At 48.6% G+C, this 18,247-nt stretch overlaps 1 protein-coding gene across 1 annotated transcript; it reads left to right on the top strand.

The window, feature by feature from the left end:
* Positions 1–4,018: 4,018 nt before the first annotated feature.
* On the top strand, positions 4,019–8,655 carry RTL9 (retrotransposon Gag like 9). Its single transcript, XM_032392740.1, has 2 exons — positions 4,019–8,014; positions 8,539–8,655. Exons 1-2 carry the CDS (start codon positions 4,019–4,021, stop codon positions 8,653–8,655), a joined length of 4,113 nt encoding a protein of 1,370 aa, XP_032248631.1.
* Positions 8,656–18,247: the final 9,592 nt, after the last annotated feature.

Here is an 18,247-nt window from a genome sequence, read left to right as displayed (position 1 = left end):
TTGGGTCGGGGAGACATTGGGGATCCCTGGAGAGAGCTTGCAGGGAGAGCAGGAGAGAGGGCTAGACATAGAACCCCAGGGGAGCACACCTTTTTGCAAAAGAAAAATCGCTTTTTTCCCCCTCGAATACCAGTAATATGGGTCCATTAGAGACAAACGAGAAAATACAGGTAAGAAAAAGACAAGTCAAAATCCCCTTTAATTCCACTACTCAGGTATGGTCACTGCTAACATTTTGCTCTGTGTCCTTCCAGAGTGTATTTTTTCGATGCAAAAATATAGGTAGTTATTTTATAAAAATCAGCTCATCAGTTTCAACGGCTGCTACAGATCCACCATGATTTGTTTAACCATCCAATGAATTGTGTTCTAACACCGGCATTTGAGGTCATTGCCAAATTTTTATGATCCTAAACAACCATGCTTTCTAGCTGTGTGAACCTGGGAAGGCTAGTTGACCTCTCTGTGCCTCTGGGTCCTCATCTGGAAATGAAGGTGATAATCATACCTACCTCGTAGAGTTGTAACACACGAGATCACGTACATAAAGTGCTTGCACAGTGTCAGCACGGTAAACGCCAGCTTCCCTGATTAGGTATAATAGAAATCACAGTTGTTGCTGTTGTTGTTGGCTTTCCTGTGAGTCTCTTTTGATTTAGGGGGGAGGGGGGAGCTCTGGGGTCCAACGGATCTGTGTGCTTGTGGTCATGGCAGTTCACCTCACCGGGGCTCAGTTTTCTTATTCGTAAAGTGGGGATTAATAGGACCGAGCTCACGGGGTCAAATGAGAGAATGTTTGTAAAGCCCTCAGCGCAGTTCTTGGCATGTGGGAAGAGCTCAAAGTCAGTTGGTGGTATTATTATTACTATTACTATTATGATTATTATCACCGTGAGTCAGCCACTGGTGAGGGTGGGAGGAGGAAAGTGTCAGTGAGTTGAGCGCTTGGAGCGTTTCCAGCCACTCGTCTGATTCCAAAGAGAGGAAATGATTCGGGGATCCACATTGACCCGGGCCGCAATCTGAGCTTTGACGTTGACTAGCTCTGCGACTCGGTCGCAACTTCTCTAAGTATCAGTGCCTACTTCATAGGTGTGCTCAGCCCGAGGGTCCAGGTAGTGTTCGTGGCTGATTGCGAGCATGGGAAGATTTACAGATGATCTGCATGCCTCCCCCGCAACCCTCAGATTCTGTGTCCCTAATCTACCTGGGCTACTTGAACTTCACCTGAAGGCTTTGCCTTCCCCGGGGCTCAGGGACCAATTCTGCCCTGAGTCTGGTGGTTAAAAGGATCGTGATTCGGAAAGTTCGAGGGCTCTGGTAAACCTTTCTGCTAGTTCGACTCTGACCTTGTGCCCCAGGTGTGGAAAGCAAGCTGGAGCCCTGCTTCTGTGAGCAAACCCTCACCTGGTAGGCTCGGGACTGGCGTGCTTTTCATGCTGGCTGCCGGCACACCCTAGAGCCTCGCTGGCAAATTCTAGCCCCGTGGCGGGGACACGGGTTGCCAGATTTCCCTCCGTGTATCTGACACGGGGGCAAATTGGCTTTTTATTATTACCATGGCAGGCCTCTATTAATAGCACCCACGGTCCATCGTCTCAAACCCTGGTTTCCCAGCACCTGAAACCCTTGGAACTCTCCTGATCGTTGCACTCAGCCTCCGGCCCCGGTTCCCCTTACCGCTACCCCCTGCCCGCACTTCCACATCACAGCCTGGCCCCCCGGAATCCTGGGTCTGCTCAGCCGCAGAGGGTATGTCTCAGTTCTGTCTCATCTCTGGAATTGCGTGAATCTCCTCTTTTCTCTGGGACGGCCAGAGGCGGGCAGAGGGGGCTGGTGCAACTATTGGGGGTGAGGGGGAAGAGGGGTGGAGTTGCATAGGCCAAGTGCTAAAGCGGAGCTTCTGGAGGGCTGTCAAATGAAAGGCGGCCAGAGGCAAATGTCAGAGCCTATATAGAGGCAGGAATCTGGGACCAGAGAGACGGAGCAAGCACTAGCAAGTCAGGAGCAGTGGGGCGGGTGGGCGGGCAGGCAGGCTGGCTGGCTGGCGGGCAGGAGGGGGGCGTGGCAGGGGATAGCTAAGGGAGATTGCAGAGAACAGCTGCTGGTACTGGGTCTTACTTTAATGAACTGGCTGGGCATGGGGCATAAGTAAATTGGCCAGACTAAAAGAGCCAGGGGCGCAGAGGACATAACTCTCTTCTCCCTAACTGGCAAGGTAAGATCTTTCCGGGTTTTGCCTGGTGGGGAACTGGGGCGTGTTCAGGGATTTTTCTGAAGATGGGAAGTGGACATCTATGAATGCTCTTTCGACTCATCTTTCCCACTGCACCAATTATTAGGGTAACCAAGGTGCCAGCAGGAGGCTAGTATTTCTTTTCCTACACCCCTTTCCGGGGCTGTCCAGGCTGGAGATTGGCAGGGTGTGGGGAGGTGTTGGTGATGTGACTAAGAGGGAGAAAAGGCAGACAAGGCAGATCATTATAGCACCGTGAGATAGGACATTATGGCATAGTAGGGGGCTCTGTGTGACTGCAGGCAAGTTATTAAGCTTCCCTGGGCCTTAGTTACCTCGTTTGTAAGATGAAGATGGAGTGCCGAAATCTCTTAGCGTTGTTGTGGGGACCAAAGGAGATGATGCATGTAAAGTGCCTAGTGGGGTGCTTGCTGGTCAGCGCATGCTCAGGAAATGTTCACTGTTGGCATTTCTGTTGCTAGTATTGTCGTTATTATTATGGAGGCACGATGCCACGAGATTGATGACTTTTGTGACATTGTCCCAAATGAGCAAGTGTTCCGTTTTTGGCATGGGCAGGCTGCGGCGGTGCGTCAACATTGTGTAATGTGCGTCTTGGTTTCCAAGCTATGTGCCAAGAAGCCCCTTCTGGGGCTGCTTATGGGGGTGGGCCAGGAGGTGAAGCTCTGGGATTGCCCACCCACATGTCATCGGAGAAACTGGAAATTTGTACGTGAAATCTGTACGCCTATAGGTATTCAAGTGATGTTGGAACAGTAACTTAATGCAGCGTTAGGGATGCCAAAGGCTAGGCAACACCGAGGAGGGGGTGATAGTAAAGAACAAACAGTTCTTACCATCGCGGTGACCCTATTTAGCCCCAGCCCTGGCTACTCTGAGAAAACTGGCAGAATGGGAATAATAATGTTATCACACAGGGTATAACATTCAAATGGGATAATGCTTGCAAATCCCCGTACCTTGTAATAGACAGTTTGGAGTTGTGTGCAGTTGCCTAAGTATAGTGCCCGGAACACACTAAGTGAGCAGCGCATGGTAGTAGTAGTGGTTGCTGTGTTTGTCAGTAATAAAAATGATGATATACAGGATTTTCGGTTCACGGAATGCTGTGATAATAAACAGGATTTTCAGTCCACGGATCAGATAAATGCCTTGCTTTTCCTGGAAGAGACCTTCAGGGCCATCGGAGTAGCAAAATGGGGACTAAACCCCTGGGCAGGACTCAATGAGCCCTGGGAACTAATGATCAGCCCGGGGCAAAGGGCTTTCTCCTGCAGGTCCGCCAGCGCCTTGGCTGCCTTGTGAGCGCTCTGGTGGGAGAGGGAGCCTGCACCTCTCACAGTTTGCCACAAGGTGGCGCTGCCGCTTCATTTGCTCGGGGACGGCCGAGGCTCCCGGCTGCTGAGCTCGCCGGCATTTAGAGCTTTTAGCAATGGAGAGGTGGTGCTGTGCTGTGGGACTGAGCGGGCTGGTTTGAAGAGAATAGGGCTGCAAGGGATCTTTGCTCTAGCTTTCAGTTCCTTCGTTGTCGCACAGCTCCTTTAACCTGATAGGCCCATCTCTGGTGCCACGTAGCTGGCAACGCGTGGAAAAGGTCTCCATCGCGAATCATTGGTCTCTTTCCCAATCTTTTTGATACTGACTTTTGACTACTAAACTTGTTTCCTGTTTACAGATTTTCTTGCCGTTTGGGCTTCAGCACGACACCTTGATCTCATCACGTTAGGGACTCTCTCCGCACTATCTGTGGCCATGGCCGATATGTCGATACCTTTACACTCACTCCGATTCAATAGTATGCTGAGGGAGGAAAATGTCGACCCCCAAAACAGGGGGTCGACCTTCTCTGCACCAATAATAGAGACCAGAGCAGATGTCCAAATCTTACAGTCCCACGTACAGCCTACAGTCTCGACGTCAGCATCAGACCCTGGAGGGATGTCTGCACAGTTGATGACATCCACAGCCTTTGACACCATGTCTTCTGCACCTCTAATGGGAGCACCAAACACTGGAGCACTGTCCCCACCGCTGATGCCAGCCTCGGAATCTGGGGCCCTGTCCCCATTGCTCATGCCAGCTTCAGATGCGGAAGCGCTGTCCCCCTTGCTCATGCCAGCCTCAGATTCTGGAACATTGTCCCCGTTGCTGTCCACTTCAGACTATGGATTAATGTCCCCGGGACTGATGACAATTCCCGACTTTGGAACAATGTCCACAGCACTAATGGCCACCCCACATTCCGCAGAGATATCGCCCTTGGCAATGCCAGCCTCATCCTCTGGAGCGATGTCCGCACCTATAATGAGCACTCCAGCGTCTGGAGTGATGTCCACACCACTGATGCTGGCCTCAGATCCTGGAGAGATATCTCCACTCCTGATGCCAGATATAAACCCTGGAGTGATGTCCACGCAGCAGCCAATGCCAGCTCCAGGCTCTGAAGCAATGTCACCATTGCAAATTACCGACGAAGACACCGAAGCAATGTCCAAAGTCCTAATGACCGCTCTGGCCTCTGGAGAGATATCTTCGCTGCTGATGTCAGGCACAGACTCCGAAGCCATATCCTCACTGATAATGTCAGCCCTCACTTCAGAAACAACGTCAACCCAGCCAACGAGCACCCAAGACTCTGGCGAAATCTCCACCCAGCTAATGTCCGGCCCGGATCCTGGAGTAGTGCCTTCACGGCTCATGTCAGCGCCAGGTTCCGGAGCAGTGTCCGCACCACTCCTGGCGGTCCCAGATGCTGGGGATGTGTCCACATTGCCCAAGGCAGCTCCAGACCCTGAAGCCGTGTCCCCACTGCTAATGACGGCCCTAACTTCTGGAGTGATGCCCACCCAGCTGATGTCAGCCCAGGACTCTGGAGGGATGCCCCCGCAGTTAACACAAAATCTAGACCCTCAAATCATGTCTACTCCACCAATGAGAGCAGCAGCTGCTGGGGGGATGTCCGCAGGGCCGGCGAGAGCCTCAGACCCCGGAGTGATGTCCACACCACGAATGAGAGCTCTAGCCTCTGGCAATATGCCAACACTGCTAAAGACAGTCCCAGACTCCGCAGCGATGTCCACCCCACTGATGACGGCCACAACCTCCGGAGCCATGTCCACTGAGCAAATGTCAACTGTGGCCTCTAGGGTGATGTCCACGCAGTTAACCATGGCCAGAACTTCTGGAGCGGTGTCTACAGGCTTCATGAAAGCCACACCCAGCGGGGCAATGTCCACATCACGAATGAGACCGCCAGCCTCTGTGATGATGTCCGCGTCGCTAAGGAGAGCCCCAGCCTCTGAAACAGTGTCCATGCTACCACCGTCAGCCCCAGCCTCTGGGCCCGTGTCCACACTGCAGATGAGAGCCCCTGTCTCTGGAGCGATGTCTGTGCCACAGAGAAGAGCCACAGCCTCAGGAGTGGCAGCTGTGCCGCAAATGAGGGCCTCAGCCTCCGGAGCAATGTCCACCCCGCTGATGACAGCCAAAGCCTCTGGAGCCATGTCTCCACTGTTAATGAGAGACACAGCCTCAGGAGTGATGTCCTTGCCACAAATGAGAGCTATGGCCTCGGGAACAGTGTCCAAGCCACTAACGACATCCAAAGCCTCAGAAGCAATGTTCATGCAGCAAATGGCAACCACAGCTTCTGGAGACATCTCCACGATGCTAATGAGAGACACAGCTTCTGGAGCTATGTCCATGCGGCAGATGACAGACACCGCCTCTGCGGGGATGTCCATACCACTAATGAGAGCCCCGGCCTCTGGAGACATGGCCACACCACAAATGACAGCTGCAGCTTCTGGAACTATGTCCATGCCTCTAATGGGAGCCCCAGGCCCTGGAGCAATGCCCACAGCGTTAATGAGAGCCACAGCCTCTGGAAAGATGCCCAGTCAGCCAATGAGCACCCAAGACTCTGGAGGGATGTCCATGTCGTTCATGAGATCCATGACCTCTGGAGGGTTGTCCCCACGGCAGATGCAAACCCCAGCCTCTGAAATGATGCCCACACCAAAAATGAGAGCCCCAGCCCCTGGGGTGCTGTCCACACCACTAATGAGAGCCCCAGACTCTGGAAAGATGTCTGCACTGCTCACCAGAGCTTCATCCTCTGCAGAGATGTCCCCATCACTAATGAGACCCCCGGTTTCTGGAGAGATCGCCACATCTCTGAGAGTCCCAGCTTATGGGGCCATGTCTAGTCCACAAATGACAGCTCCAGCCCCTGGAATGATGCCTATGGCACAAATGAGGGCTCCAGTCCCTGGAGCCATGTCCACACCACTAATGAGATCCACAGCCTCTGAAGGGATGCCCATGCCTCAAATGACAGCCATGGCCTCTGGAGGGGTGTCCCTGCCCCTGATGAGAACCCCAGCCTCTGGAGTGACATCCGCACCACAAATGATGCCCGCAGCTTCCGGAGAGATGTGCACATTATCGATGCGAGCTCCAGCCTCTGGAGTAATGTCCCCACCACTAGTAAGAGCCCCAGTCTCTGGAATCATGTCCACACCACTAAGGAGACCTTTGGCCTCTGAAGCTGTATCCGCAGAGATATCGAGAGGTCTAGCCTCTGGAAAGATGTCCCCTGCACAAATGGCAGCCACGGCCTCTGGAGGGATATCCAAGCCATTAACGAGAGCCACAGCCCCTGGAACAATGCCCATGCCATTGATGTCAGCCATGGCTTCTGGAGACATGTCTGTGCCGCTAATGAAAAGCACGGCCTCTGGGACAGTGTTCACACTGCAAACAAGAGTCACAAGTTCTGGATCTATGTCCTTGCCACAAACAACATACGCAACTTCCGGAGGGATGTCTGTGCCGCCAATGAGAGCCTCAGCTTCTGGAATGATGTCCATGCCCCTTCTGAGAGCCACAGCCCCTGGAGGAATGTCCATGCCACCAGTGAGGGGCCCATTTCCGGGAGCCATGTCCACCCCACAGATGGCAGCCACAGCCTCCGGAATGATGTCCACTCTGGAAATCAAAGCCACAGACTCTGGAGAAACATCTGCCTCTCACATCAATGTCACAGCATCTGGATCAAAGTCCACACCGCGCATGACTGCCACAACCACTGACACAATGAAGCCACCACCACCCCAGGAAGTCCCATCCTTTGGCATGCTGACCCCAGCACTCTGTTACCTCTTAGAAGAGCAGGAAGCAGCCCGGGGTGCATGCTCTGTGGAGGAGGAGATGGAGGTCGATGAAGAGAAGCAAATGAAGGTCTTTTTGAACGACTCAGAGAAAATGGCGTTTCTGGTGTCCCTTCATCTGGGGGCAGCAGAGAGGTGGTCCATCTTGCAGATGGAGGTAGGCAACCCCCTCTCAGATGAAAACAAATCTTTCCTGAGCAGATCACAGGGCTTATATGACTCCCTGTCCGAGATAGACATCCTCAGTGCTGTTCTTTGCCATCCCAAGCAGGGCCAGAAGTCAGTCAGGCAGTACGCCACTGACTTCCTGCTGCTGGCCCGACATTTGTCTTGGTCCGATGCCATTCTTCGGACCAGGTTTCTGGAAGGACTCTCGGAAGCTGTTACCACCAAAATGGGCCGGATCTTCCTGAAGGTGGCCGGCAGCCTAAAGGAGCTGATAGACAGGTCTCTCTACACTGAGTGCCAGCTGGCTGAAGAAAAGGATTCCCCGGGCAGCTCCGGCCAGGTTCTGCTGTCAGCCTGTAAGCGGAATAATGAGGAGGCCATGGAGAATGAACTGAACTCTTATCAGCAGACCGAGGAGGTAATGATGGGGAAATACACTCAAGGGGAGTGGTGGGCAGTGATGGGGAATGCACCCTGCTTCTAAGGAAGAAGCGAGAGGGAGGCATTGAGCTTCTAGCCCCTAACCCCCAACCTGGAGTTTCATCAGTGGCCTGGCTGTGCAGTTATTGGGGGCATATTAACCACTTTGAAGCAATGCCCCGGCCCAAGTTCCTGGGGCGGAGGGGCGGTCTGAGATGGCTAAAGGTCTAAGTCTTCCGATTATGAGGGAACCAGCTGGGGCCCAACTCTCCAATTATCCTAGGGGAGATGTCATCTTTGGGGGGCCGAGTCCTACCTACAGGCACCTCTGTTGTGGACCCAGGTCACTAGGGAATTTGGCCAGCCTAGTCGTCGGTCACACATTATGCACATGCGGTACATTAGCCAAGTTTCTCAAACTGCTAAGTTACTGACGTCATCCAGGCAGAACCCCCTTATCATAGTAAGTGTGGCTCTTACCTCTGCTGGTTTTTTTTGTTTGTTTGTTTTTCTCACTCCCAGCACCAGCATGTTCCCAAACGCTGTTACTACCTGAAAGAGCATGGAGACCCTCAAGAGGGTCTGCATGACCACCTTCGCCAGAGCACAGGCCATCACAAGGCCCCCACCAACAAGTAATGCTTTCTGGAATCTTCTCCTGTGGTGTCTGACTCCGCTGCTAACTTGAGGACTGGTTCCTGGACCCATTCCATTCAATTACATCATAAACCTTGTGGCCTTCCCCCTTCAGCCTCCCCAGGCACAATTCCCCCACCCCCTCGTAACTCCCAGTTGGCTGACTTGACCTTCTTTTTTACCCCACATGCCTATGACCGGCCCTGACAATCAGAAGTGTGGACTTCAAGAGTGTTTGGTGTATGAGGTTCTGAACTCCTATTGCCGTCGAGACCAGTCCTATTTCCTGGTCCAGGGAAAAGTCTAAGCAGGAGAAACCATGTCCTACCTCAAAAACACCTTAGAGTGTCTTGCCACATGTCATCAGGCAAATGTGAGGAAGCCCTGGTCCCATTTCACCCAGCAGGGGATCCTATAAGGAGAGTGATGCCCACTCCAAAACCACCCTTTTCATATGCCCCAACTCATAGTACCTAAAATGGGTCTCCAGGGCCCTTGCCCTGTTTATAGTCTCCAACCTGAACCATTCGTTTTGACCCACAATAGTAATTATAGTAGTGGTAACATTTATTGATTACGTATTACGTGACCGGTACTGGGCTGACAAGCACCATCTCACTACACTCTCATCATAACCCAACTTGTTCTTGTGTTGTCAACTTCTGACTTCTTGATCTTTTGTCTATGGCCCTTGTTTTGTTCTTTGGTGTCAAATTGCTAGTTCTGATCTCTTGGTGGCTCCCTGAGTAATTAAGTGCCCCCGCTCCCCTTGGCTATTGTGCTTCATGACTGGCACTCTTGATAAAGGTCTTGGTCTTTAAACAGGCATAGATAGTTAGAACATTCTATGAGCAGTGTTTGCCTTCAGGTGGTGGGATTGTGGGTGTTCTTATTTTCCTCTTTCTACTTCTCTGTACTTTCCAGATTCTCTGCGGTAAGCATGTATTACATTTGTAATCATAAAAGTCAATAAAGTTCATTTGTGGAAAAAAAAAGAATAAACCGTGGCTGACAGAATTTGATTTACGGAGTCCTTCATTCAATCAATATTGATTATCTAACATGTGTCAGCCACTGTTTTAGGGACTGACAGATTAAAAACCCCAACAGAATGAAAACTCCATTCCAGTGGAAAGGGCAATGAGCAAGAAAAGACATAAGTAAGATAGACTGAAATCTTGGTAAAGGCTATGAAGACAAGAAATTGGGATAATGGGGCATCTGATACTCACAGGGCCAATTTATTTATTTAATAATAGTCCACATAATTGGGTTACTCAAAGATCTTTTACAAACAGTAGGAGCGGCATGGTGAGAAACATATTGTAGAAAGTTAACTTGGCAACAGTTTGGAGGCAGGAGAGGGGCAGGTGTCAGAGAGCAGTTCTGAGCCCCCTGTTGTAATTGTACAGGTGACCGACTTGCCAGCGACTCAGTCGAGGGCTGGCGCAGTGGGGATGGAAAGAGAGGACAGGCACCAAACGCTCTCTGAGGACTCACATCTGCTATTCCATTACCCTAAACACTGGGTCTGCTTCTAGGAAGAGGAAAATGATTCTCAGAAAAAACAAAGATTGGCAGACAAATTAGCGGCCCCATGGTAATATACATAAGCATCTGGCTCTGCAAGCTGCCTGTAGATGTATCAATCACCAGTGCTGTTGCCTCCGGGGGGGAAAAGGGACAAGAAGTTGGGAAACCCAAATTCAAGGCGGGGGAGAGGCTCACAGCTCTTAGCTCAGCAAAGCACGGTCAAGCTCACTCTCGACTGAAACAGAAATGGATGTACGGAATCACAACTGGTGTCTGGAAAATGTCTATGGGAAAGAAAATGTCTTAAAATTGAAACTTTTTTTTTTTTAAGAGACAGAGAGATAAGGAGCAGAGGGGCAGAGGGAGAAGGAGAGAGAGAATCTCAAGCAGGCTCCACTCCCAGTGTGGAGCCCGATGCACGGCTCGATCTCACGACCCTGAGGATCATGACCTGAGCTGAAATCAAAAAACATCCGCTGAACCGACTGAGCCACCTAGGCGACCCCAAACTGATTTTCTTATAGCCATGAGCATGGAGAACAATAGCAATTCTTTTTTAAAGAACATGTTATCATTGAAGTAGAGTTGACGTTCAGCGTTCGATTAGTTTTAGGTATACGACATGATGATTCAACAATTCTGTACATTACTCAGAGCTCATCACTGTGAGTGGACTCACCATACGACATTATTATGATATTACTGACTATAGTCCCTAGGCCGTACTTTGCATCCCTGTGACTTGTTTATTTTCTAACTGGAAGTTTGTACCTATTAATCCCCTGATTCTTTTCTTTATTTTCTTCCCCATGTTTCTTCCCTTTGCTTTTGCCTCTGCTCTTCTTTAAGCAAATGTCACTAAAGGTAAATGGAACAAAAGAAGCCCAATCAGATCCTGCCGGAGCTCAATGCCTGCTTGCTCCTCTACCCACCCCAAAGGTTATATTTAGAAATGTTTCAAGAGCCACTCAGCCTCTACATAGAGCTGGGCTATCATATGCCCAAGTACTTGAGACAGTTTTGTCTGCTGTAAAATAGTGTTCAAGTTTCCCCGGGCCTCGCTGGCCTGTGGGTAAAAATAAGGTCCCATAAGCAGTAAAAACTCAGATGGCACTGGCCCCTCTCCCCACTTGTGTGTTACACGACTTCAAGCCCTTGAAGGTTTCCTCCAGGGATCTGTGGAAGACCCTGGCGGGTTCTCGTGTTCTGAGCTCTCCGGTTCCCACCCTGCCTCATGGCATTCAGCTGCCCACGTTGCCACATGAGGATGGCCTCTCCGCCCCAGCTGCTGGTGGGTGCCTCTGGCTGTGGGAACCCAGAGGCCCCTGCTGGGGTGGGGCATGGAATGGGGCTGCCCTCCCTTCAGGCAGCTTTGGCCGAAGTCACTGATGGGTCACAGGGGTGGGGGATGGGCCATGGGAGGTGGTGGTGGTAATTCTCCTCCCCCTTCTGTGCCACGCTCTGCCCCTTTGTCACCTGGACACCGAAGCATTGCTTTTACCCTGTATCCCAGTGAGGCGCATGGGAGAAGGGTGGCTTCAGCTGCTTCCTGTGACAACCTCTCCCCGGCCACACACCACCTCTCCCCTTGCCCCAGCTCTCCAAGCTATAGAGGGATTTTTGTTGTTGTTGTTCCCCTTATGGGTCACGTGCTTCCTTCCTTCTCACCTCGTCCAAAAGCTCTGTGCATCTTGAACACATGCAGGGCGGGGGAGGCAGGCGGCTTGATCCCCTTGTGATCTAATGGAGGCTTTATAGGACAATAGGTACTGCGGGCCACTCTACCTCTCAGGACCTTGGTTTCTCAAATGGGAATAATCATCACCATCCCACTAACCTCACAGCATCATGGAATAAAAGCCCGGAAGGGGTTTGTAAAAATCAAATGCAGGACATACAAATGTAAGATCTCGTTACCTGTAAAGCTAAAGCTCGGCCCTGAGGAGGTTGGGAAGTGGAGGGTAGGGCTGGTTGGGACATCTTCAGCATCCGATCTCTTCAGGGGTTCTATTTAAACTGTGGAGGAAGATCTAAAAGAAAATTCTTGACTGAAGACTGGCAAAAGCCACCTTTTAATATGAGTATCTGTTGAGTATTGACCAGGGGCCCAAGCTCTGGACTAACTTCTTTACCTGCATTGTCCCATGTCCTCTTCAAAACAACTGTGAGATGTGGGTGCTCTCATTAACCCTATTTTACAGACTGAGAATCTCTGGCACAGAGAGGTTAAGTAACTGGCCCAAGGCTCCAGAGCGAAAAAGTAGCAGAGATGGGATTTGAACATGTGCGGTCAGGCTCCAGAACCCCTAATCCACTATGTATATACATGGCTTTGTTATTCCGAGCCAGATGGCCACTGGGAAGATTTACCCTGTGCCCCAGAACAAATCTGCCACCCAACAGCAGCCAACATTCGAAGCTCATAAAGTCTGAGGCCTGAACAAAAATGGCCCTGCTTTCCCTTTTCACTTAGGTCCAGATGTGAATCCTCCTCGGGGTATCTGGGGAAAGTCTTCAATATTCAAGGAAAAAGGAGGAATTGTGTGGTTCCCCAGGGCTCAGGAGATTCTGCCCAGGGGCTAGCTGCAGCCTCAGGGTGGAGCAGCCTCTGTTCTGAGCTCTGGGCTGGGAAGGAAGCTATGATTCTCCCCTGGGCATCTTCCCATTGAGAAAAAAAAATTCATCCTGGGCCCGGGCATCTGTAGAAGGGTATAGGACTCCAAAAGTGGAAGGGATTTTTGAGGCTGCACCAAGAGCTGGCTCCTCTTTCTTAACAGCTCTTTTCCCCTCTTTTTCAGGAAACAGGGGAGGGGTAAGGAAGAAAGAGATGATCAATCATTTGGATACTCCAGGCCCCTGCCTTCCAACACCACCCTCCCCTTGGAAGGTTATTCTAGTTCCAACACTGGGGTGAATGCTCACATTAAAAAGGCACCAGGCACTTCCAGTTTAAACAACTTGATAGAGATAATCTGGAGTAGCTTCTCCCATTACCAATGCAAAGACATGCCGGTTAAAATCTGGGGGGGGGGGGGGGGGGGGGGGGGGGAACTCACAGCTGAGCCTCAAAAAAAGAAAGGGAAATCCCCATGGGCAAAAAACCAAAGAGGGATTTTAATGGCAGACCAATAAACTCTTGAGCCCTCCAGGGCAGAAGTGATAGAGTAGGAAGAGATACAACCTACCTGACAATGGAAAGCTCACGCAGTCCTTCAGGAGCAAAACCGGGAACGTCTGATCCTCCAACACTGCTCACCTACAACTCAAGAGTCAGTATGAAATGTAGACATTTTCCAACAAAGACTGAGTCAATTCACCATTCCCACAAAAGGTGCTGCTCTTAGAGCCAGGCTAGGCTTGGGGAAGCTGGCAAGATTTAAAAAAGAAAAAAGCTCCCGTCCCTTGACAACCTTTGCTGAAAATTTCACTGGTCTAAGCACTGGTGTATAATCGGGTATTGAACAATCTGGCTGTGAGTTTCCCACGATACCCTCTAATATCTTTTTAAAAAAATTGACAATTTTTTGGTCAGACATTTACTGAGATATACCATATACTTCACCCATGTATTTTTAATTTTAATTTTAATTTTTGAGAGAGAAAGAAAGAGTGTGAGCAGGGGGTGGGGGTGGAGAGGGGCAGAGGTAGAGGGAGAGAGAGAATCCTAAGCAGGCTCCATGCGCAGCACAGAGCCCGACGTGGGGCTCTATCTCACAACCCTGAGATCATGACCTGAGCCGAAATCAAGAGTCGGTTGCCCAACCGAGACTCAGGCACCCATACTTCACCCATTTAAAGTGTATAATGCAAGGTGGGTTTTTTTGTTTGTTTTTTTGTTTTTAGCATATTCACATAGTTGTGTAACCATCACTACAATCTAATTTTAGAACATTCGCATAACCCCAAAAAGAAACTCTGTACCAATTACACATTCACTCCCGGGGCCCTCTTCCCCCAGCACCTGGAAACCACTAACCTACTTTCTGTCTCTAAAGATTTACCTCTTCTGGACATCTCAGATAAATGGAATCATATTACATGTGGCCTTCTGTGGCTGGCTTCTTTTGCTTAATATAATGTTTTCAAGGTTCAATCATGTCATAGCATGTAACAGTAGTTCATTCCTTTTTCCAGTTGAATAATATTCCATTGTACGTATATACTATGTTTTATTTATCCCTTCATCATTTGGTGGAGATTTTGGTTGTTTCCACTTTTTGGCTATTATGGATACTGTTGCTATGAACATTCTTCTACAAGTTTTTGTGTAAACATTTCTCATGCAAACGTAACGGAGTGAAATTGCTGGAGCATATGATAATTCTATGTTTAACCATTTGAGAAACTGCCAAACTGTTTTTTTGAAGTGATTGCACCATTTTGTATCCCCATCAGTGGTACATGAAGGATGCAAGTTCTCCACGTCCTCGCCAACACTTGTTACTATCTCTTTTGGATTATAGCCATCCTAGTGAGTATCCCATTGTGGTTTTGAATTGCATTTCCCTGATGGCTAATGATGTTGAGTTTCCCTCTAATATCTTTTTGATACAAACTCAACAATCTTGCAACATATTACCATGATTATTGTTGAAAGCTTCACTTTCGGAGAGTATTCTGCAAGAAGCTACAGCTCCTTTGCTGTCCAGCCCACCTCCAACTATGCTCTTGCCCCAAACCTTCTCAGAATTAGACGGGAAGGGTTTAGAAGGGCAAAGTCTCATGGCGCCACCCAGACCCATAACAGCTTTCTTTCTATTGCTGCTTTCTGCCACAGAGATTGCCTCAGAAGAAAGGTGAGTGTGGGCTTATATTTCAGGTTTTTCTGGAGGCCCAGAAACCCTAGCTCAAAAGAAAATTTGCAGAGGCATGTGGCCTCTTTCCTGTGGATTCTTCCTCCTTGGACCAAAACCAAAAATAGCCTAGACAAATCATTCATTGCTGTGGTCTTCTATTGGGCTAAGACACCACTCAGAGTTTCTCCATAACCCAATCACCCAGAGAGAGAGAGAGAGAGAGAGAGAGAGAGAGAGAGGGGATGAAACAAGATGAAAATCTCCATCCCAATTCCAGCTGTGCCAGTGGCATGTGTGATCTTAGGATCTTAGGCAAATCATTTAACCATTCTGGGCCTCAGTAGCCTCATCTTTATCATTGTTTGATTCTTATTAGAGGTGATAATTCCTTTTTTGTTTGGACAGGCTCTGGGTGTAGGACGGTGTCTAAGCAGCCTGGGGAGAGGACTGCTGGGTGGAAGCCCAGTGTGAGCCATTGCTAGAGGGCAGCATTGTATCAATAATTATTCTAATGACACTGGCTGAGGTGTGGTCGCCTCGGAATTCTTTAATTCAAAAATGTAGTCTTTTCCTCACCCATAAATAGCCTTTTCACAAAAGGAAGGTAATTTCTGAAAATCTGTAGAGAAACCAGAGAGAAGAGTGCATCTGGCCCCCTTCACGTTTCATTGTCCATTAACAAATTTCAGATTGCAAAAGAGAGCTAGTGTATTATAATTTCTAATTAAACCTGTTTGCTTTTGGTCCCAGTTGGATACAGTTGCACAAATATCTTTTCCTCCTTGAAGACCCCACCAGCACCATGTTGGAAATGTTCAAATTCATTTGCAACCTCTCCTAAAGATTTGATTTACAGATTCAGTGACAGAATTTCTTATTAGAACACTTATTATTTTCAGTTTCCTCCTTCCTTGGCTTGTATTTATTACAACCAAAAAAATAGAATACTTAAGCAATGGATCTGTTATAAAGAATCATCCAGGGGCACCTGGGTGGCTCAGTCAGTTAAGCATCTGCCTCTTGATTTCAGCTTTGGTCATGATCTCAGTGTCATGAGATCGAGCCCTGCATCGGTCTCTGCACTCAGTGGAGTCTGCTTGGGAATCTCTTTCTCCCTCTCCTTCTGCCTCTCTGCCCCCCCTCTTTAAAATAAATAAATAAACGTTTTTTAAAAAAGAATCACCCAGAAATTCCCCATTAAATCTTTTGATTACTTGCCACATTTCACCGTGGCTAAGATTCTGCATGTCAAGGTGGCAGCCCAAGTCACTCATCTAGGCAAAAAATATATGTGGCTGCAATAACTGGTCAAACCATGTATTTCTGGCTGTGTCCCCTTCAGCTATTGCAGGGCAAATGAGCAATTAATTAGTAATGTCTGCTAAGAACAGGGATCTGGGTGTACAAGTTGAGAAAATTGCCATCCTTAAGGTAAAGTCATGCAAATGGATTTGATTTATTATTAATCATGACGACAATAAAGAAAATAGTATTTTTAGGGGCATCTGGGTGGCTCAGTCATTAAGCGTCTGCCTTCAGCTCGGGTCATGATCCCAGAGTCCTGGGATCGAGGCCCGCATTGAGCTCCCTGCTCGGTGGGAAGCCTGCTTTCCCCTCTCCCACTCCCCCTGTTTGTGTTCCCTCTCTCGCTGTCTCTCTGTCAAATAAATAAATACAATCTTAAAAAAAAAAAAAAAGAAAAGAGTATTTCTAATAGCAAAGTAGGATATTAGTGAAAGGGAACTGGGGTATCTCAAAACACCTCCAGACTACGACTGGTCCTGGGTGGGAGGGTACAGCTAATCCTCAAGAACTTCTAGAATCAGGGACTTGAATGCCACCAGTGTTCTTGGTTTTTCTCTCTGATTCTTAGCTCTGCATCTCTCTGCACACTGACTTACTTCTTTTCTCTCTATAGGCTGGCTTTCTCCACATGGTGGGTGATTGGAACCTCTAGAGCGACTCTGTCCAATATGGCAGCCACCCATCACATGTGGCTACTGAGCACTTGAAATGTGGCTAGTCCGAATTGAGATGCGATGGCTGTTAAGTATAAAACACACACTAGATTTTGAAGACTGAGTATGAGAAAAGAAAGAATCGAAGTATCTCATTAATTATAAAAAATTGCATGTGGAAATGATAACATAGTACATGTATTGTGTGAAATAAAACACATTAAAATTAATTCCACCCATTTCCTTTCTTAATGTGGTAATTAGAACACTTAAAATTAGATACTTGGCTCACATTATATTTCTATTGGACAGCACTGCTCTACCACATTGCAACTTACGGCTACTCGGGAAGTGATTGAGTTCTCTTGGAGCAAAGCACAAAAAAATGAGAGAAAGAGGCCTTGTTGATGAAGTTGGACCAAACGTCCACCAGAGGCATTCTTATGTGGCGCAAGGGGGTGGATCACGTGAAGGCACAGCAGCTCCACCTGGGACATAAAGTTGGGTTAGCCAGAGAGACAATTCCCAGAAGCATGGAGGGGGCTACTAGATCGATAAAGCAGAAGATATTCTCTAATCTGGGATCATCCTAAACGCCTTCTCTTTTTTTTTTATCCTCAAGCTCCAATAACCAATTATGTAGCAAGTTTTATTGATTCTATCTCCATCTACTTTTCGCCATCCTCAATGTATCATTCTCTTAGTTCACTCACTGTCTCCTCAACTGGGGCTATGCAGTCACTGGCAAATGACTTCTAAACAAGTGTAATGTACAACCAAGAGACTGTCTCTTCTCTCAAGCCAGGCATTTGGGAAGACACACACTTATTTCCAAACAAGATGGTTTCAGTTGTGTCCAGTTTCCGCCACTTATCATACATGTGAACAGGCCTTGTCACTTAGCTTCTCTGGGACTCAGTGTGCACATCTCTAAATTGGGACTAGTATGAACCCTACTTACCAGGGTGATTGGTATTACTCAGGGAAAAACCATTGTGAGAGTCCTTTCATATGGACATCTCCTATAGAACTGCCATAGCTGCAGGGATATAAATATTTTCAGCAGCAGCAACTCTTCTTTCTTTGAAAGTAGATTTGATTTTGCAAATGGTCAGAAATCACTGAAGGTCACGTCTAATGAGATGTGTGCTCAAACTGGGTAATACCAAGTCTGGCAAAAGAGAGAGAGAGAGAGAGAGAGAAATAGAAAGCAATGATACTATCTTTATTATCCTTCCAAGAGAGGTTCTGAAAGTGTTTATTGCAGTAGCAAACATTGCTGGGCTAAGCGGGTAGTCTTCAGCACTG

This window comes from Phoca vitulina, unplaced genomic scaffold (genome assembly GCF_004348235.1).
Source record: "Phoca vitulina isolate PV1807 unplaced genomic scaffold, GSC_HSeal_1.0 scaffold69, whole genome shotgun sequence".
In the NCBI taxonomy this organism is placed as follows: domain Eukaryota; kingdom Metazoa; phylum Chordata; class Mammalia; order Carnivora; family Phocidae; genus Phoca; species Phoca vitulina.
The sequence above is the reverse complement of the archived record's forward strand: the minus strand, read 5'-3'. Positions and strand labels throughout refer to the sequence as shown.